General features: G+C 45.5%; 1 protein-coding gene across 7 annotated transcripts in view; it reads left to right on the plus strand.

The window, feature by feature from the left end:
• The window catches only part of COPS7B (COP9 signalosome subunit 7B), a 28,525-nt gene extending 11,579 nt beyond the window's left edge, over positions 1–16,946 (plus strand). For 4 of the 7 annotated variants that reach the window (XM_025404517.1, XM_025404516.1, XM_025404515.1 and 1 more), the window contains 4 exons: positions 613–701; positions 3,475–3,677; positions 6,229–6,334; positions 15,180–16,946. In XM_025404517.1, coding sequence (XP_025260302.1) covers positions 613–701; positions 3,475–3,677; positions 6,229–6,334; positions 15,180–15,338 — 557 coding nt within the window. In that variant the 3' untranslated portion in view covers positions 15,339–16,946. Of the gene's footprint in view, positions 1–612; positions 702–3,474; positions 3,678–6,228; positions 6,335–8,856; positions 8,925–15,179 lie in introns of all 7 variants that reach the window. The other 3 variants (XM_025404513.1, XM_025404514.1, XM_025404518.1) reach the window with 3 other exon arrangements.
• The last annotated feature ends 4,121 nt before the right edge of the window (positions 16,947–21,067 follow it).

The following is a 21,067-nucleotide window of genomic DNA, read 5'->3' on the forward strand; positions in this document are numbered from 1 at the left end:
ACCTCCCAAATGATACTGTTCTCTTTCTCTCTCCCCCTCCCCTTTCATCTCTTTCTCTTACCCCTACCTCCTCCCTCTCCTTTCTTCTGGTAGCTTGTACCTTTCTTCTGGTAGTTCTGCTTTGCATTTGTAGCTATTGAAACATCTGGTTGTAAGACCGAGGACAAGTCCAGGGCCATGAAGTTGCACACCTCTAGGTGGTTGGTGGCCCTGGAGCTGTGCCATGCAGCAACACTGGCAAAGCCCATCTTATTCATCCTTGCTTCTTCTCAGGACAGAGTATGCACACAACAGATGCTCGATGAAGATATGTTTAACTTAGCTGAATGTCACAAGGGGCACAAATAGTACTCCATTAAGATAATTGCCACATCATTTTGCTTGTTTGCTTTTTAGGAGACTAAACTCTGTGTTTGTAGAAACTGAGTCTTTTCTTCTTTGGAAGTACATAGTCTTCCAAAGAAGACAGAAATATTTGCCAAATGAATAAGTGCAAAGTCATGATAGTGATTCAGTAGTAGATTTGGTTTGGGGAGTTGTTGAGCTTATTCCATAAAAGAAATCCTAATTTTATTTTGTGTCTTGATTTTTGTGGTGGGTGGGACTGAGCAGCCAACAAGGAGAGCCTGCCAGAACTGAGCACAGCTCAGCAGAACAAGCTGAAACATCTTACCATCGTGAGCTTGGCATCAAGAATGAAGGTACGGTCCTGAGCCCTCGCTTGTCTTCCTCCTTATCCCAAGTCAGCTGTCTCATTGGCATCAATGAGGGAAGTCCCAGCTGCACATAGGAGAGTCACATCATAAATGCATAAGATTTGCTCAACAGAGGAAAAGATAAAATAGTGTAGACAAGTACTCTCCATTCCATACAGGAAAAGTATGCCCAGCAGTGATTGACTCAGCAGGTCTCAGTCCTGGCATGCTGTGGTGCTGCATGTGGCATGAGCATTTTGCCATATTAAGGGGAGACTGCTGGTAAAGATATACATTTTTCAAATAGCAAGGCATCTCAAGGCAAGTTAATAACTTTATTTCTTGCTCAGTGCACAGTGAACTGCCCATCCTGGAGGAAAAACTTGCTATATTGGACTAGCTAGAATTTTTTTTTTTTTTTTTTTGAGATGGAGTCTCACTCTGTCACCCAGGCTGGAATGCAGTGGCGTGATCTCAGCTCACTGCAACCTCTGCCTCCCAGGTTTGAACAATTCCCCCTACTCAGCCCCAAGTAGCTGGGATTACAGGCATGGGCCACCCTGCCCAGCTAAATTTTTTTTTTTTTTTTTGAGACAGTGTGTTGCTCTGTCACCCGTGCTGGAGGGCAGTGGTGCAACCTGGGCTTACTGCAGCCTACACCTCCCAGGTTCAAGCAATTCTCCTGCCTCAGCCTCCCGAGTAGCTGGAATTACAGGCACCTGCCACCATGCCCAGCTGATTTTTATATTTTTTAGTAGAGTCAGGGTTTCATCACGTTGGCCAGGCTGGTCTTGAACTCCTGACTGCAGGTGATCCACCCACTTCAGCCTCCCAAAGTGCTGAGATTACAAGCATGAGCCACCATGCCCAGTTAGATTTTTAATATACTGCTTTTCTCTGGGATTTTCAAGGGTTTATTACACTAATTGGAATTTTGCCTCATATGCTAACTTTAGACCCTAACCTTGTATAAGATACCAACCACTCCCCTATACCTTTAAGTCCTCTCCCACAGTTGATTTAGAAGAAGCTTTGCAGCCAGCTGCTCATAGCCATTAATAATGAAGGTCCAGATTTAGTTAATTTATAGTTGATTTTGGCTCTCTGCCTAATCCCAGTCTAAGTGTCTAAGTTTCTGTGGGACTATGCCTTTTAAAAAATTTGGTTTTAGCATTTCCCCTCCATGATTGAGCTTCAGAGATAAACATATTTCTTTCTTTCTTTCTTTCTTTCTTTCTTTCTTTCTTTCTTTCTTTCTTTCTTTCTTTCTTTCTTTCTTCCTTTCCTTTCCTTTCCTTTCCTTTCCTTTCCTTTCCTTTCCTTTCTTTCTTTCTTTCTTTCTTTCTTTCTTTTTTTTTTTTTTTTTGGGAAGACAGAGTTTTGCTCTTATTACCCAGGCTGGAGTGCAGTGGCGTGATCTTGGCTCACTGCAACCTCTGCCTCCTGGGTTCAGGCGATTCTTCTGCCTCAGCCTCCTGAGGAGCTGGGATTATAGGCACCTGCCACCATGCCCGGCTAATTTTTGTATTTTTAGTAGAGACGGGGTTTTGCCATATTGGCCAGGCTGGTCTCAAACTCCTGACCTCAGGTGATCTGCCTACCTTGGCCTCCCAAAGTGTGGGGATTATAGGCATAAGCCACCTACCCGGCCTTTTTAACTTAAAAAAAAATTTTAAATTGAGACACGGGTCTCACCATGTTGCCTAGGCTGGTCTCAAACTCCTGACTTCAAGTGATCCTCCCATCTCAGCCTCCCAAAGTGTTGGGATTACAGGTGTGAGCCACTGCACTTGGTCTGTCTTCTTCTTGGATTGCAATTTCGGTTGCTGAAATCAGTTTATCTGATCTAATGACACATTTCTGATTCTCAGCCTAGCATTTCAGGTGGGAGGGCTATTTTGTTGGGAAATGAGGACCTGACCTTTTTTCTTGTCCTGATTGTGGACTTCTCAAGTGTAGTAAAGAAGTAACAGTGACCCTTTTCCTCATTTCTGCAACCTGTCATTGTAAGTCCACCCACCGCCCATGGATATCTATGCCTTTAGCCATAGAAAACCCTTCTAGGTATATTTGCTCTCTTCTCTGTATGCATCTTCCTCGTGTTTGTTTCTACAGATTTGATCATTGTGTTAATGTTCAAACTAGTAGTGATGTGGCAAAGGATTTGCAGAAAACTGGAGTCTTGGAGTCATGTAGAATGTTGGTACAGCCCAATAAAGAACTATTGTTGGGGAATTCATATTGGTTGTAAGTGTCTGAGAAAACAGATACAAACTTCAGGGTGATATCTGAGCTGGCAGTACCTGTTGGCCACCTATAGGTAGATGTGCTGGCCTGCAAGTTTTTTTTTTTTGTTTTTGCACTCTGCTGGGCAAGTAGCCAGTTCTTTCCAGTGACTGGGATCTGCTGGAGATTTATGGTGATCTGACAAAGTCTGAAAGATTCCAGAAGGTGGCAGAGTGGCATATACTCAGTAGTTCCCTTTCTCTCCACTGGTACCAGTTTTTAGGATCTCTGCAAGTATGCTGCAGCATGTGAAATCTGAAGGCTGGGGGAAGCCAAGGAGGCAGAGAACCAGGAGGTTGCTTTCTTAGATGTCGTTGGGTCTTTTAGGTCTCATGGTTCATTTATCCACTTCTTGTTGCCCTAGCTATTAATAATTACCACTAGTCTGCATTTCCCGAGCCTAGAGGCAGCTGTTGGCTATGTGAATAATACCTGCATTTTTGCGAATGCTTGCCAGATGGTTTTTATCATGATCACATGGCCTTATCTACAGTGTATCCCCTACTCCGTGTTGCTGAAAGACCTGGAAATGCGGAATCTTCGGGAACTAGAAGACCTCATCATTGAGGCTGTCTACACTGACATCATCCAGGGCAAGCTGGACCAGCGAAACCAGCTGCTGGAAGTGGATTTCTGCATTGGCCGTGACATCCGAAAGAAGGATATCAATAATATTGTCAAGACCCTGCATGAATGGTGAGGCTGAAAGGAGGAGGGAGATATGTAGTATGTCTTTTGTGCCTCTCCTTGCAAAAATGTGATTTCCTGGTGTCAGCTGAGGGTTTGGGGTGGGCCTGTGGCTACCTGGGAGCTGGGGCTTAGTGAGCCAGAGAGTGGGGCTACATTTGTGATCACAGCTGTGCAACAACAGGAGTCATTTCAGGCCTCCTGGTGCCTTGGTTGTGAAATAGTTCTTGCCTTAAATGCAACTGGGAGCTATTTAAAAGTGGGCTATAAAATGCCCAGGGTTAGCAGGTGGAGTCTGTGTGTCCTAGCTGTGTGAGGCTAGTCCTGCCCTTTCCAAACTCACACTCAGGTTTGACCAAACTCAGGAAGGCTAGTGTTTGTAAAATTCTTTGTTTTTTTTTTTTTTTTTTTTTTTGAGACGGAGTCTCGCTCTGTCGCCCAAGCTGGAGTGCAGTGGCGCGATCCTGGCTCACTGCAAGCTCCGCCTCCTGGGTTCACGCCATTCTCCTGCCTCAGCCTCCCGAGTAGCTGGAACTACAGGCGCCCGCCACCGCGCCCGGCTCATTTTTTGTATTTTTAGTAGAGACGGGGTTTCACCATGGTCTCGATCTCCTGACCTTGTGATCCGCCCGCCTCGGCCTCCCAAAGTGCTGGGATTACAGGCGTGAGCCACCGCGCCCGGCCAATTCTTTGTTTTTATTATTATTTTTTCTATCCCTGTTGAAGTTAACATGTTTATAAGATTATTTGGATAGAAGAACTTATGTTCAAAATCAGTAACATATTGGGCTAATGTTTGTGAAACACCATGAGGGACATGGAAGACAAGGAGTAGGTCATTTTAACTTGGAATACAACTCATACAAAGAATATTTGATAACTATATTCTGGTATATAAAAAGCATTGGGACATTGGCGTTTTCTCTGTTTTAATGGAATTTGATATTTACAAGAGCTGTCACACGTTCTATGAAGATTTACTGTGGAATGATTTAAATTATTTGGGGCTTATAAAGTCAGATGGACTGATTGGAGAAGTTTTAGCTCAGTTTTGAAGGAGTACCAGGGTTAGAGTATACCTGGAGGTGAGGAGAGTGTGTTCCCAGGCATGCACATGGCATGTTGGGAGCTGTGAAGCAGAGCCAGCGAGCTTCATGCACAGGTTTGGGAGAGAGAGAATCTCTGCTTATCCCCGAGGAAGCATATCCAGAGAGGAGCAGTGCCACTTTGACTCCTTGGGGCCTGATGCCCGCTGAGTTTCCCTCACTTCAGCTACTCTTACACCCCAGGACATGTGTTGCTCACTCCTCACCCCAATTTCTGTCTCAAGTGTAGCCCCAAACACCTCTGTACAACATCTGACACAAGCGGAAGTTTTCAATAGGTTACAAAACTTAGGATAAATAAGAAATAAACTTAGAAATACCCCAACACGAAAATGGTCTGGCACACGAAATCTAGTTTCTGAACCTGCCAAAAAATTGGCTGTCCTATTCTGTTTTTGACATGGCTGACACAGCTTTTTATGTCCATAGTCTGGTTTCCTGTTTTTAAGCCCCCAAAATGTTTGACATGGAGGTGCCAGACTAACTGGTTACCACAGGATGTTTACTAGTAGAGACTCTTACAACTCATGTTTAGGCGCTGGAGGTAGATTGAAACAAAATTGATAGGCTGAGGGGTACCACATATATGGCAAAATGCTCACACTGTTGGATCTTAAGTGGAGGGAATGGGGATATTCATTGTAGTCTTTCAACTTTTTCGTTTTTAAAAAAATTAATAGTGGAGAAGATAAAATAGGAGGGTTATGGCAATTAGGAAGCAACTTAAACTTCTGAGAAAAGGAGGAAACTTCAAAACAGGATGCTTTTAGAAAATCTTTTTTTTCTGTTGAGAAAACTGTTGAGAAAAGGACTACTCAGTGCCATCTATAAAATCTATTCTACCTTTTTTTTTTTTTTTGAGATGGCGTTTCACTCTGTCACCCAGACCGGAGTGTGGTAGTGGTATGGTCTTGGCTCACTGCAACCTCTGCCTCCTGGGTTCAAGCAATTTTCCCGCCTCAGCCTCCCAAGTAGCTGGGATTACAGGCACCTGCCACCACACCAGGCTGATTTTTGTATTTTTAGTAGAGATGGGGCTTCACTGTGTTGGCCAGGCTGGTCTTGAACTCCTGACCTGGTGATCCACTCCGCCGCCTCCGCTGGCCTCCCAAAGTGCTGGGATTACAGGTGGGAACCACTACCCCCGGCCTGTCCTACCTTCTTTAATCGTATGTGCTATACAACCATCTTCCATGAGATACACAGTTGAGAATTAAAGCTGTATTCTAAGAAACTAGCCCCAGACTACCATATTTGTCTCCTAATGTCCTGCATTATGTATTTATAAGTACTTGTCTTTGGGCGCGTGTGAATGGGCAAGAGATGTGGCAGAGGGAGTATTAAAGGAGGTCCCTGTAAGATACTGGGGAGAGCTGTTGGGGAGGAAGATTTCGGAGCCTGGAAGAGACTTCCCAGGCCATTCTGCAGCTCAGGGCTGGTGTTCTCTGTTGTAGGTGTGATGGCTGTGAAGCAGTTCTACTGGGCATCGAGCAGCAAGTTCTGAGAGCCAACCAGTACAAAGAAAACCATAACCGAACTCAGCAGCAGGTAGAAGCAGAGGTAAGGAAGGAAAGGAACGTTTGTTTCTCTCTCCAGGGCATACCTGTTTATTGCTTTGCAGTGTTTATGTTTTTGTTTTGTGAGTCTTGGTGTAGATGAAACGAGCAGTCACCAACAAATGGGCCTGGGTTAGGTGCTGGGGTACAGGGATGAGTGTGACACGGCTCCTACTCTTGGTGTTCTCTGTTTTTTCCGATTCCTGGTCAGCATAGGGTGATCGATCAGGCTTTGAGAACAGAGAATGTTGTAGTTTCAGTACACATGTACTTTGCAGCTGTAGAGCAAAAGAAAATGAGTTTGGGGATGGATCTTAAAAATGGATAGAAGGATGGTGATAAGTTACCAGGTAGAGTGGAGGGAGGGGTACAGCTGGGCAGGGGCATGTGGGGCTTGAAGGCCCTGGGAATGTTCTGCTTCTTAAGTTGCGTGGTGGGCACCTAGTTTCATTTTATTCTTTTTGTCTGAACTGTACGTATATATTATAAATGTGTAAAATGCGTGACATATTTCATATGGAAAGAAGAAAGGGATAAAATTTGGCAGATGAGCTGCAAGTGAAGTTAAAAGGATGTAAGCGTGGTTTTTTTTTTTTTTTTTTTTTTTTTTTTTGAGAAGGAGTCTCACTCTGCCGCCTAGGCTGGAGTGCAATGGCCGGATCTCGGCTCACTGCAAGCTCCGCCTCCCGGGTTCACGCCATTCTCCTGCCTCAGCCTCCCGAGTAGCTGGGACTACAGGCGCCCGCCACCGCACCCGGCTAGTTTTTTGTATTTTTTAGTAGAGACGGGGTTTCACCCTGTTAGCCAGGATGGTCTCGATCTCCTGACCTCGTGATCCGCCCGTCTCGGCCTCCCAAAGTGCTGGGATTACAGGCTTGAGCCACCGCGCCCGGCCGGATGTAAGCGTGGTTTTATGACACCTGGCTGTTGAGGAAACTTTTAGCTTCCTGGACAGATGTGGGCCCCAGCCTTTGCGTTATGGGCATTTGTGTACGTGTAACCTGACACATGAAGTGACCTCACTTCAGAATTTATTTGGAGCCCTGAAGATCAGAAGCACTGATTTTCTGTAGCATTGGAAGTTCTTTTCTAGGGTGGATGGGGTTTGAAGTATTAATGATGCTTAATGAATTTTGAAAATCAGGTGTCTGAGAGTATGGCAGAGTGGGACCCAGAATTGCAGCTAAGAAGCATAAGAGATGAGTAGATGTGCCTTTCAAAGGGGGATTTGTGAAATTTGGAGTGATTCCCTGTACTGTTATATGCACTTCTTGAAAATAAAACCTGTATCCTATTTGTAAGGCGAGCTTCTGGTCCCATGCCTAACCCATAGTAGGTACTCAGATGTTCAACTGACTATTTCTGGCACACCATGAAAGTGTGTCAGTGGACTGCTGCACTCTGCTTTTCATGAACTTGAGCTAATTTTTTTTGAATACACACACACACCACCCTATATACGTATACTCTGTGGATGTTCAATTCATAGACCATGTTTAATCCTACTAGCCAAGGAAGTATGAGGCTGAGTATAGTAACTCACACCTGTAATCCCAACACTTTGAGAGACCGAGGAGGAAGGATTGCTTGAGTCCAGGAGTTCGAGACCAGCCTGGGCAAGGAAGTATGAACTACATTTAACAGCCCAAAGCAAAGACAATTAGGAAAATCAGCCTGCTGTTTTTCTAATAAGCTGTGCAACCACCCTCTTGATGATGGTGGCCCTTTCTCTTGGGATTGAGGTCTGAACAAAGTAGGAAGGGCTGACCACTCTCTCCTTTCTGTTTATTCTTCCCTATAAATCAAACTCTGTACAAAGTGAGGTTGGGAGGCTAACCACACTACCGAATCTTTGGTATCAAGGTCATTAACGAAGGTGAATGATACTAGTTTTAGAATGTGAACTGTTCACGTTTATTTTCATGATAAATAGCATCCAACAAAAGAAAGGTGGGTGTGCACAGAGCTATTGTAGACACTTGGCTAAAGTTTAAGACACTGACTAAAGTTTGAGGCACACCGTGTAGTTACACAACAGTGTAGACTCTTTAAATTTTGGTTATTTAAACACAGAGGATGGGTGTGTGCACTAGCAGAGCCTGGTGCTGCCAGCAGGTGGCGGTAAGGATTTAAGTTTGAGAAAAAGAAATCTGAGGAAAAGGCCAAGGCCACCTCCACCACCAATTAAAACAATCTGTTGACGTAATAATCTTTTAGAAAATCTGAACCAGACCAGTATGGTCTGTTCCCTGAGCATGGCCAAAGCTTAGGGCCTTGTCATTTTTCCCATTTAGCAAATGCATGATCTCGCTGCTAAGTGGTGGAGGCTGCTTGCCACCTACTTGAGGCACACGGAAGGTACTCACCAAATAGCTACTGACTTGAAAGGAAAAGAAGTCTACGAAGCACCAGGGTGATTCTGTCGTATTCTGTTTGTATTTATGCTTCTGTTACCCTTGGCCTAACTTTTAAAAGCCGATTTTGTCAACTGATTGGTGATCTTTTCTTTATTTGTCCTTAAATTAGATTGCTTGTTTTCAGAGGGAAAAACGTGAAGTCCCCCTCCTGAATCTTATAACAACAGCTTTCTTCTGGTGAGTTGTAGCTTTAAGAGCCCTCCTTACTGAAGTCAGCCCTATCACAGACTGTGGAAGAATATTCTTTCCGTTTAGGCTTTTGTGGAAACCCATGTTAGTTCTAGTTCCAGCATACCTGGGGGACCATTATGAGCTGTTTCATTATTTCTGAGAAAGCACTGTGGTGGGGAGGTAATACTTAGAACATTACAAAGCACTTCCACATTTAAATTTGATTTTGGAAAGTATTTTCTTTTTGAGAGACTGTCTCAGTCTATCACCCAGGCTGGAGTGCTTGGAGTGCAGTGGTGCACACACAGCTCGCCGCACCCTCAACCTCCTGGGCTCAAGCAGTCTTTCCACCTCAGCCTCCCAAGTTGCTAGGACTACAGGTGTATGCTACCACACCTGGCTGATATTTTTCTTTTCTTTTCTTTTCTTTTTTTTTTATGGAGAACTGGGTTTTGCTGTGTTGTTCAGGCTGGTCTTGAACGCCTCACCTCAAACTATCCTCCGACCTCTGGCTCTCTCTTTGTTGGGATTACAGGCGTGAGCCACCATGCCAAACTCACTTTTCTTTTTTTTTTTTCTTTTGAGATGGAGTTTCACTCTGTTGCCTAGGGTGGAGTGCAGTGGCGTGATCTTGGCTCACTACTGCAACTTCCATCTCCTGGGTTCAAGCAATTCTCGTGCCTCAGCCTCCTGAGTAGCTGGGATTACAGGCACCTGCCACCACGCCCAGCTAATTTTTGTATTTTTAGTAGAGACAGGGTTTCGCCATGTTGGCCAGGTTGTTCTTAACTTCCTGACCTCAAGTGATCCGCCTGCCTCGGCTTCCCAAAGTGCTGGGATTACAGGCCTGAACCACTGCACCTGGCCTCATTTTTCTTTATATTTGGATGTGCCTATGTCTGATGTTATATGGAATGTTAATTTATAACTATTGCTACGTTTACAAAGTAGGCTATATTCCAGTCATGGAGTTTGTAAAGTGTAACTGGACAAAGTAAGCTCTGTTTTCCATTATGTAGAAAATCCCCTAGGAGTTAGTGACAATCTTGAGGTTTATACAGTGCACCAAAAGTATGCTTCCTGGTGCCTCTTGGAGAGGGGTGCTCTCTCCATCACCCAGTTCTCTTTTTCTTTGTAGCACTTTTCCAACTGTGCACTGCATTTCCTCTCATCTGCCTTTCTTTGCGCCTCAACTGAAGGAAGGTTTCCTGTCACAGGAAGCTCTTTCTCCTTTTGCCTAAATATTTAAGGTCTCTGATGGAACTAGGCTGCATTTTTGCTAGCAGTGCAATCCTACTTGAAAATTTCTGAGGTTCATGTTTTGAGGAGCCTGTAAGCCAGGCCACTGGAGGAAGAAAGTCGTTAAGGACTCTACCAAATTTAGGTAAAAGAAGACAAGTCTGTGGGGATGATATTTGTTGTCAGTTGAAGGGTGGCTCTGTGGAAGAGGAATTGGAATTTTTAAGAAAGTCCACAAGGCCAAAATGCGTTTAATTGGTTGACCTACCGGAGTGGCCAATTTGGAGTCCTAGAAGGAGCTGTCTGCGCTTACAACTGCCCAGCTACTGGAAGAAACTAGTTGACTTTTTTTGTGTGTGTGTGTGTGTGTTTGAGACGGCGTCTCGCTCTGTTGCCCAGGCTGGAGTGCAGTGGCGCAATCTCGGCTCACTGCAAGCTCCGCCTCCCAGGTTCACCTGCCTCAGCCTCCTGTGTAGCTGGGACTACAGGCGCCCGCCGCTGCACCCGGCTAATTTTTTGTATTTTTAGTAGAGACGGGGTTTCACCGTGTTGGCCAGGATGGTCTCGATCTCCTGACCTCGTGATCCGCCCATCTCCCAAAGTGCTGGGATTACAGGCGTGAGCCACCGTGCCCGGCCCGAAGCTAGTTGACTTTTAAGATCCCCTTTCGCTAGGAGAGTCTGTCAGTGCTTCAGAAGTCTCATTTGTGAGTTGTGTGTTATAAATGCAGCGGTAAAGCTAACTTGAGCAAAGTGTCTCTGTAATGGATCCCAGTGTGAGGGCCATGGCCCTGCCCCGGCCCAGGCCGGGCCTTTGTGGAGGATAAAGGGCTCATTTCCTAGGCTTAGAGACTTGCCCAAGAAGCCCTCCTTTCCTCTGCAGGATGTTTACATTTTGCCTCAAAGTGGTAACAACTGTAGAGGACTTAGATTTGTCAGCAGTCTTATTGGAGGAATGAGGTGTATGCGTCTGAAACACGAAGGAGATGCAGTGGTGTGGGAGGCCATCGAAGAGTGAGAGGCACTGCCAGGCAAGTACAGGTTGAAGGGTGGCAGATCAGTGTGGGCTGCAGCAGTCAGGGCAGGTTGTGTGGACCTGGTGCTCAACTCTCCAGGCAGGATCAGAGGGGCGACCTGGGGAGGAGCAGAACCTCCCCCAACAGGGTGCATGAAAAACAGAAGGGCATGGGGGAATGACTGCTTCCAAGTGTGGTGTGGGGGACGAGTGTGGCTGAGATGGCTTGAGTGCGGGGCATGTGTTGAGGAGTGGGAAGGAAGGTACCTAATCTTGGTATTTCAGAATTGGAGAAAAAACCGAGTTTTTCCCTGAGCCAAGTCTTATTTCTTTTTATTGCATATCAGGGTTACTGACACCTAAAAAAGCTGAATGAGAGAGCAGTTTGTACAGGACAAAATTGCTTGAGGAAGTAAATAGGCATCTGAATGACAGGGGAAAGCGTCCATGCTTCTGTCTACTTATTTGCTCAAAAGCTTTTGACAGGATCTTGAATCTCAAAGGCTTTTAAACAGAATCGAGTCACCATGAGAGAGGGAGGCTGCGTTATGGTAAGGAGTGGCAGTACAGAAAAGAAGAAGGCTTACCCTTCTGTGACTGCAGAAGGGTGATACGCAGGCTCCCTCGGGACCAGAGTGAGAATGGTGAGTTCGTGGCTTTGTGAAGGAGAAGCATTGGAAGTGTTGAGCTTTGAAAAGAAAAAGAGTAAAACAGCAAAGCCTTTGGGGGTCAGTTGAACTGGTCAGTTGCTGAGAGGCGGGCAGCAGAGCATTGCCTTTGGTGAATGTGCCACAGGCAGAGTTTGCTCCTTGGCTGGCAGGTCAGGGACTCATCACTCAGCCCAGCCATAGATACTCTGAGTCCAAACCTAGCCCAGATCACCTTGGGCCACTCTAAAGAGAGAAATAAATGCCGGTGTTACTTTCTGATAGACCGGTAATGACTTTATGCTACAAAAACACAGGTGAAGCAGATTGAAAATATAACCATTATTTGGGGATTAATGTCTTTTCCTTACTCATGCAGGGGTTATGAGACTGTCAGTAAATCTAAGACATGTTAAATAATGTAGAAAACTATTTGTAGTATAAGCTGATTGTTTAGTAAAAATTATTATACAAATAACTTGAGGAAATAAGGCTAAATAGTGTTTATCAGCCAAGATGAAATTAGGAATTTTTTTTGGTTTTGTTTTTAAATTTCTAATAAAGCTATTTTGCCAAATGGGAAAGGTAATTATTTGCTTGGAAAGATACCGTTTTGGAAATACAGTCCTTGAAACAAAAACTTGTTAGTTTTCTAATGTCTTTCTTGATTAAAATTTTGTCAGCTTTTGGGGAAACCTTAAAACACATTCCCTCGGTAATGTTAAATTGCAGGATCTTCTTTGGAAGGCACAGGTAACTGACATGCAAATAAATAAAGTCAAGTCACGCCCTTTTTAACCTCGTATAATCTTCTGGATATTTTGAAAATATATCAAATTGAAGAAGCTTTAGAATGTTATTTTATAAAGCAGTGTTCCCTGAGAAATCAGATTTCTTAATTTTTCCTCCAATGTCATCAAAATATGCCTTAGCTGGGATGACAGTATGTGTCTGTAGTCCCAGCTACTTAGGAGGCTGAGGCAGGCAAATTGGTTGAGCCCAGAAGTTTGAGGCCGGCCTGGGCAACATAGCAAGATCCCATTTCTATTAAAAAAAAAAATGCCTTAAAGTAAAACAAATAATATCTCTTTTATCAGAGAAAGAGATAAGCCATTGACTTGCTCCAGATCATTCACTCACCACCTTGCCAGGTGACTCACTGAATAAGATACACCAAAGCAGCAGTGAGCCGCTGGGAGGGCGAGATGCCTCAGATTCTGGGTTCCCAGATGGTGTTTTCTTGTCTGGCAGGACACTGGATAAACCCAGAGATGACTCCCCTCTCTGTTTATTTTATATATATATTTATTTCTAGGCACTGGGTCTTGCTGTGTCACCCAGGCTGGAGTACAGTGGTGTAATCATAGCTCACTGCAGCCTCAAACTCCTGGATGTAAGTGATCCTCCTGCCTCAGCCTGCTGAATAGTTAGGACTATAAGCGTGTGCCACCACACCAGGCTAATTGTTTTTGTCTTTAATTTCTTTTTGTTGTTGTTGAGATAAGGTCTCACTTGAATGTCACCTAGGCTGGAGTGCAGTGGTGCAGACATGGCTCACTGTGGCCTCTACCTCCTGGGCTTAAGCGATCCTCCTGCCTCAGCCACTTGAGTAGCTGGGACTACAGGTGCATGCCACCATACCTGGCTAATTATATATATGTGTGTGTGTGTGTGTGTGTGTGTGTGTGTGTGTGTGTATATATATATATTTTTAAGGGTCCCACTATGTTGCCCAGGCTGGTCTTGAACACCTGCTCTTGAGCAATCCTCTTTGCTCAGCCTCCCAAAGTGCTAGGAGTATAGGTGTCAGCCACCATGCCCAGCCTGCCCTCTGTAATGACTGTTCCAGCCCACAGTCCTCTGTCACTCTCTCTTCAGAAAGGCTACAGTGTTGATTGAGGTTACAGAAGTTTGGGGCATGGCTCTTCCCCCCGTCTCAAAATAGTGACAACAGAAAATAATTTATGATCTAGTTAAGGTGGATTCTGTAGGTGATGGCTCTCCTCCAGGAACCCAATTTTTGTCTCACTCTCATAGCATTGTTTTGTCTTTCCATTTGGGCTGTCTCTTACTCTCAAGCTCATGAGATATTCTGACTGTTCAGAAGTTTTGACCCTGACAGCTCCTTTTCACTGTGTGGAAAACTGGCTGGGTGTGGTGGCTCATGCCTGTAATCCCAGCACTTTGGGAGGCTGAGGTAGGAGGGTCAGTTGACCCTGGGAGTTTGAGAACAGCCTGGACAACATGGTGAAACCTTGTCTCTACAAATAATTTTTTAAAAATTAGCCAGGCATGGTGGCAAGCACCTGTGGTCCAAGCTGCTCAGGAGGCTGAGGTGGGAGGATCACTTAAGCAGGGCAGTTGAGGCTACAGTGAGCTGTGATTGCGCCACCATACTCCATCCAGAACAATGGTGTAAGACTCTGTCTCCAAAAAAAAAAAAAAAAGACTAAAAAAGCTATTACTTATTTGACTGCACAGTTCTTCCCTACCACCACCATCCTCTTCCTGCTGTTTCTTCCTCTCAACGAACTGAGGAGCAAAGGTTTGGATCAGTCACCTTTCAGCAGGCAATATAGCAGTACTGATTCAAATGTAAAATGTAAATCCACTTTGATCTGGAAAGCTCACTTCTAGGAGTATCTTCCATGGATGTTCACAGAAGTATGCAAACGTAAACATAGAGGGCTGTTCAGAGTAGCACTGAAACCCAAACTAGGAACCAATTCAAAAAACCGGAGAACCCTCCCAGTAGAATAGGATTCACATGTCACAGAGGATATCTGTTCTGACGTGGAAAAATGTTCAAGAGCTGCTTAAGTATTTCCAGTCTGTACTTCGTTAAGTGAAAGAAACGTATACTGCACACAGTAGTGTCATAGCATTTTGCTAGTACTTTTATTACATTTTCTTCATTTCTCGCTTAGTTGGCTGAAGTTCATCCTCTACTGGTTTATTCAAGAAGGGTTCATGGAGCTGTATTCCCTAAGTTTTTATGAAACTATTTGTGGTTTTATACATGAATAACAGCGGAGTGCAGAATTCTTGGGTCTTTCTTTCTTTTTCTGAGGACATTTTAATCATGACTTTGTTTCACTGTTGGTATTGTGCCTCTTTGCTAAATGGTCCCCTTCCATTTGTTTCAACCAGGAGAGCATTAGTCCTACTTTTTTGCTTGATTCATTTCCACAGATCTGCTGTGAGTAGCCCAGGCTTGTTTCTCCTCATCTGGATTTCTGAAGAGAATTTCAGGTTTTCTTGTAGAGGATTTTAGCTTCCTGTCTGAAGTGAAGACATAGTGAGAACAAGTTTTGGTGAGCATATACAGGCTGAGCACTCCAATTCTCTGTCTCCCCACCAGGTTACCAACATCAAGAAGACACTCAAAGCCACCGCATCTTCCTCGGCTCAGGAGATGGAGCAGCAGCTGGCTGAACGGGAGTGTCCGCCTCACGCTGAGCAGAGGCAGCCCACCAAGAAGATGTCCAAAGTGAAAGGTCTGGTCTCCAGCCGCCACTAGGGCCGGCTGGGGCAGCTGGCACTCACCAGGCCTGGGTCAGGTGGGGAGGGGACACCAAGGGCCCATTTCCTCCCCTCTCTACCTACAGTGAGTTCCAGACCTGCCCGTCCCCTCACCAGCGCCTCCCCACCCTGTGGTACTGTTCCAGAAAAACTGTTAACTCCCCCTCACCCACTCCCTCCTTCCCCAGTTGTTCCCTTCAGACTCAGGGGCTCCACCGATGCCATCCCAACAGGGTCAGACACTGCCCAGCTTCCCTCCAGGAGGTTCTTGTCTCTGTGTAAGGGCTTGTGTCCCTCCCAGTTTTTCTTTTGCTCCATGTCATTTTGTCAGGCTGGTTATAAGCCGGAGGCAGCTTTAACCAGCCCCCAGGGATGATTGTGAAGGAGGCCCCTCCCCTTGTGAGGAGGGGGTGCTCCTCTCCAGCCCCTCGTACCACAGTCCTCACGATGGTGCAGCGATCTCTATCCAGGCGTCAAGATGCGCTGCTTTCCCTCTCTTGCCTCATCCCTTGTTGGCAGCTCCAGTTCAGGCCGTGGAGGGACGTGATGCTGGGCTATGTTTACTAAACCCACGGGTTTTCAGCCTCTTAAGCCCAGCTCCGATCTCCAATTAGTTGGGAGCGCTGGGTTGACTAACCTCTGGTATCTGAGCACAGACAGAGGGTGCTGTGGGTCTGCTGGGTGGCAGAAATGGTTCCTTCCAGCGTGGCGTTCTCTTCTGGCCGCTCCTCCTGCTGCCTCTGACTACTCAGCCTTGTTTTCGGTGTGTAGGCCCCAGCTGCCCACTGGAACTGCCGGCTAATGCTTGCTCTCCCGAGATCTTTAACTCCTCCTGGCTGCACCTGGGTAGGGATGGTGGCACCGATGCCCCTCTGTCTGCTGAAGGACCTGTTGCTGCTTCTGTCTTTTCACCCCTCCTTGGCTGATGACCCAGAGCCCTCTGATGATGGCATTCTCCTGGCAAGAGAAAAGGACTTAACTAGACTTCTGAACTTGAACAGTTTCAGGTTATATTTTAATTTTTTTTTTTGTACAGGTTCTGATTCTAATACATTTCAACATGGTTTTGTCCCTCCTCGTGTCAATATTTGTTATAGACTAATCGCCGGGGATTTTTCACATGGTTGGAGGGTGGCGCGTGCGCGCGCGCGCGCGCGTGTGTGTGTGTGTGTGTGTGTGTGTGTGTGTGTGTGTGTGTAAGGGGAGGTGGAGATCCTGGACTGATATTAAAGTTCATTGAGGAAAAAGCACATTTTACAACAAACAAATAAAGTGTAGATTTAATGTATGTGACTGGGGTTTGGGGTGCATAAGATCTTGAAGGGCTGGGATTAGGGTGGTTCAGGAAAATGTGATACTGTTTCCCCATGTTTAGCCATGGTCAAACAATGGATTTCTCCTTTTTCTAAAATGTCCAGCAACTGCCTACTGTTGATCAAATGTTGAAGTATTCTTGTTTCCTTTTTAAGCCAATCCATGTGCCCATATAACATTATGCCCAAGTGGAGAGTTCACTTTAATTTCCAAAATATGTTTCATGAAACCCCCTGTCAGATACTCTGTGGAAAAGGGGTTCTGTTATGAAATAAATGTGGCACTTCCTGCATCCCATGTCTTCATTGGAAATTCATTACGCAGGTGTCCAAGCATTCCTTGGTGAGGAAGCCTGTACCCATACCGATTTCACCACCAAATCCTTTTGGGTGATATCTAGGTGGAACAAATCTTAGGAAAATTTTGGGGAAAGTATATTTCCTAAAAAGCCTAAGAGCACTGGGCGCAGTGACTCATGCCCATAATCCCAGCACTTTGGGAGGCTGAGGTGGGAGGATCGTTTGAGCCCGAGAATTTGTGGCCAGCCCACACAACATAGTGAGATCCCGTCTCTGCTACAGATAAAAACCCTAAGAGAAAGATAAAAACCCTAAGAGAAGCGAAACACCTTTCAACCTTACAGGTTTTCCCAGCTATTCTTTCTAGACTTCAAACAGGCACAGTCACTCTCAGCAAGTTTTCTTTCATCCTTGTTTTTCCCACTGGCAAGTAGACTAGGAGACATGGTTTGACTTGTATGAAGTCTGTGGCCATTCCTTATATGATTGCCCCAAGGCCCTAAGGGTCCTCTCCATGATTCAGCTTCCTTAAAAATAATGATGGCAACAATAGTAACTTGTCTCTAAAGTGCTTTACAAAGTGTGTTTGCATACAATAAGTCATTCAGTCCCTTCCACCCAAACAGTCTTCTAAGGTGGGTAAGGGCCACCATCCTCGCTTTGCATATGAGAAGACAGTCCCAAAGATTTGAAGTGTCCCGATGGTAAGTGGCAAAATGAGAACTCTTAGATCTCGTGACTTGCACTTCCTGTCATCTGCTGTGTTACATTCTCATCTACAGTCTGCTATCCACACTTGACCCTTGCTACCCCTCTACCTACTGCTGTTCCTCTGAGAGTTCATCTTGCCCTTATTTTGAGGGAGGGAGGGGCAAGACCAGTGTTAGTGTTGATTTTGTTCTCAAGGACCCTGGCAGGGAAGCAGCAGTGTTCCCATTGTAGAGGCCAGAAGAGCTGCACAGTGACACAGCCAGGATCAGTCATGGAGCCGTGACAGGCCAGAGCCGGGGCTCCCAGCCACTAAGGAGGGGTGGCAGAGGGTTGTTTGGCCAGGTCTGGGTGGTCTGAAGGCTTGGTGACCAGGGACAACATAATGATATGCAGGACCAATGCCATCACTGCCCTGAGAATGTTCTTCCCCCGGAAGTCCGCCTCCAATAGCACAGGCACCTGATTCTTGGATGGTGGTGACATCTGAGTACTTGGACTTCATCAGCTGCCCCTAGGAGGTGAGGTAGCAGTAGGTGAGGACAATACCCCTTTCAGCTTCAGCAGGTGAAAAGTGTGGTTCTTGCTGAAGTTGAGCTGGTGTGTGTGTCAGGTCTCCTTCTACAGTGGGTACACGTCATACAGGATCCCATCAAAGCGACCACCTAGCAGGGTGAGTGCCACCTCCTTCCACAGGACTTTCAAGGGGATGACCTTGTGTGTCTGCTGCTGGGCCCAGGCTTGGAGCCACTGGAAGATGGTGTCATTGTACTCCATGATCCAGTGTTCCTGGTTGGAGACCTCCTGCACCTTCCATGTTCTTGTGGCCATGCCGAAGCCAACATCTAGGACTCGGCCCCCTTTGGAGGTGGTGAAGGCAGTGATGGAGGTTGTAGTGGGGGCGCTCTTGCTGCAGATAGAGCCCCAGCTTGGAACCTGACGTGCCAGGGCCCAGTCCCTGCAGCCATCTCGCTTTTCACACACCTCATTTCTACTTGCCAAACCTACCCAGCCACTTAATAAGGAAGCAGAGAGTATAGGATAGAGACCTCCAGAAATTGTGGGAATAGTGGCCCAGCCAGATGTTCATTGCTCCGCTGGGACTCTAGTGGGAGGCTTGGCCTTCGAGCTCTGCAGTTTCCTGTCTGGCATCCTGGCAGCTGGGCTCAGGTCTAAAATGTGCAGAAGTGTTTTATACATAACTAGAACATTCCAAAGAGATGTCCTCATCAACAGTGAGACATCTTAGGGAAGGAGACACCACAGTATTAAAGAGAATTACCTCGATGGCAGTGCCTGTGGGCTTGCTTGAGCCACATTCTTTACCTCTGAGCTTTCTGCCTCCTCAAACCCTTTTTGCTCTTTCTGTTCAGATGAGAGGCATTATGGTTCCTATTTGGGTAACATTAGGGAGGTGGTCAAAGCCCCCAGGACAGCCCGTTCCTGTGGTCCTAATCCAAGATGGTCATCATTGATAGTAAGATTCTCTTCTCCCCACTTCAGTCACAGGAAATGGGGTGGCGACCAAACAAGCTCAAGTGATAAACTGCTGGTGATATGTGTACATGTTTGTTGTTTTCTCCACTTCTGAGGTGCTGGGTTGCCTGAAACCAAAGTGTTTTGGTTTGTGTACTAAAGTTGTTTTTCTGGCAGACTGAGACTTCACTTTTTAAAAAATGTGGCAATTGGTTGACTTTTGGTGGTCCCGAAGGACCTATCACGCTACCCGTGGTATCTGAGTTTCAAGTCTAGCATGGCTTGAGTAGTCTGTGATTGTACCTGTTTCTTCCTGGATTCTGCACATAGCCAGGAGCATCTCACTGCTTCATTCCATGTTTCTTGCAGTTATGCTTGGGATATGCAGATGGAAATGCATATTTTATTGTAAATTTCATTTTATATCTAGCTTATATTACCCTTAGAGCATTCAGTGGGTCTTTTAAACTTATGTCTGTTAAGTAGATTGTCTGTGACTTGTCGGGCAGTAAAGGTAGATGCTAAGCAAGTATTTATTATCAAAAGGAAGTGTTGAGTCAGTATTTAAGGATGAGAACTGCTCTTCGTGGTTAAGGATGAAACCAACAAGGAAAGAAGTAATGGGAATGCAGAGACAGGCGGCAGCCCAGCTCTTCTTGGGGTTGTTTATGCCATTCTTGCATTGGTCTGCGACTTTTCCTTAGCAGACACCGCTGTGGGCTGCTCTAATGACTTCTCTTTCCTCCTCGAACAACTTCTGGAGAAGTTTCACAGCTGCGGAGTGGTGCCGCTACACATTCATCATCTAACCTGACCTGGGTCCTCAGCTGTAGGGCCATCTGTCTCGAGTCAGCTGTCACTGTTAAAAGTTTCATCATTTTCTCTGGTTTGACTTGCTGAAAAAAAAACAAAACGTAACAAAAACATTTAAAAAGTTTCACTATTTTCTTAAAATAGTTTGCCGTATCATACCCTCTCATGTTCACTGGATGACCATCCTTTCTTCCTGGTGAAAGCAGAAACCCTCAGTTTGTCATCTTCCACCTACAGACTCATCTGCATCTGTCCTTACCTCCTTGGGGAGAAAAAGACGTCTCTCCTTCCATGTGAGTATCAGTGATTCCCCTGTGCCATTTCGTTTTCTGTTTTTCAGTCTACCCTTTTCTCCCCAAAGTCTGCCTTTTCTCCCCAAAGTTTTCACTTATGTGTCTTTAGCCTCTCCTCTAATGGATGTAGGTGATGAATAATTTCACACTTAAAGGGACCCTCCCTGAACCTCATGTCCCTTTCCAGCCACTGCCTTTTTCATCTTTAATGACAATGCTTCTTGAGAATTGTCTACCCTTTCTGTCCCTCTCTTCTCCTTCACTGACATGTGACGTCTACTGCTACCCAGCGCTGATCATTTTCTTGTCAAGGGGACCATTAATCTCTGACTTGCTATCCTTAGTTTTTATCTGGCTTGATCTTTGTGTTACACTTGGCACTGTTGGGCCCACTTCTTTAAGTGTTCTCTTAGTTTTCATGGCTCCAGTCTCTCCGGATTTTCCTGTCTTCCTTGGCCTATTTTAAAATTTCTTCAGGGGCATCTCTTCCTTTGGAGTCAGAGGTGTTTCTACGGTTCCGTTGTGACCTTCTCATTTTACTTTTACACATCTCCAGAAGTTATATGATTCACTGCCATGGTTTCACTTTCATTTATAATGCCCAAATCTCTACCTCTGGCTTATTCTGCCAACATGAATAGTCAGCAGCCACCTGGACATTTCTGCTTGCCATCTCCCAGGTCCACTCCTGTAGTCAGTAATCGGTGCCCACCATTCACCAAGTATATTAGTTTGCTAAGTCTACCATAACAAGATGCCACAGACTAGGCCAAAGCAACAGAAATTTCTTTTCTCACAGTTCTAGAGGCTTGAAGACTAAGATC

The sequence above is a fragment of the Theropithecus gelada genome, chromosome 12 (genome assembly GCF_003255815.1).
Source record: "Theropithecus gelada isolate Dixy chromosome 12, Tgel_1.0, whole genome shotgun sequence".
In the NCBI taxonomy this organism is placed as follows: Eukaryota; Metazoa; Chordata; class Mammalia; order Primates; family Cercopithecidae; genus Theropithecus; species Theropithecus gelada.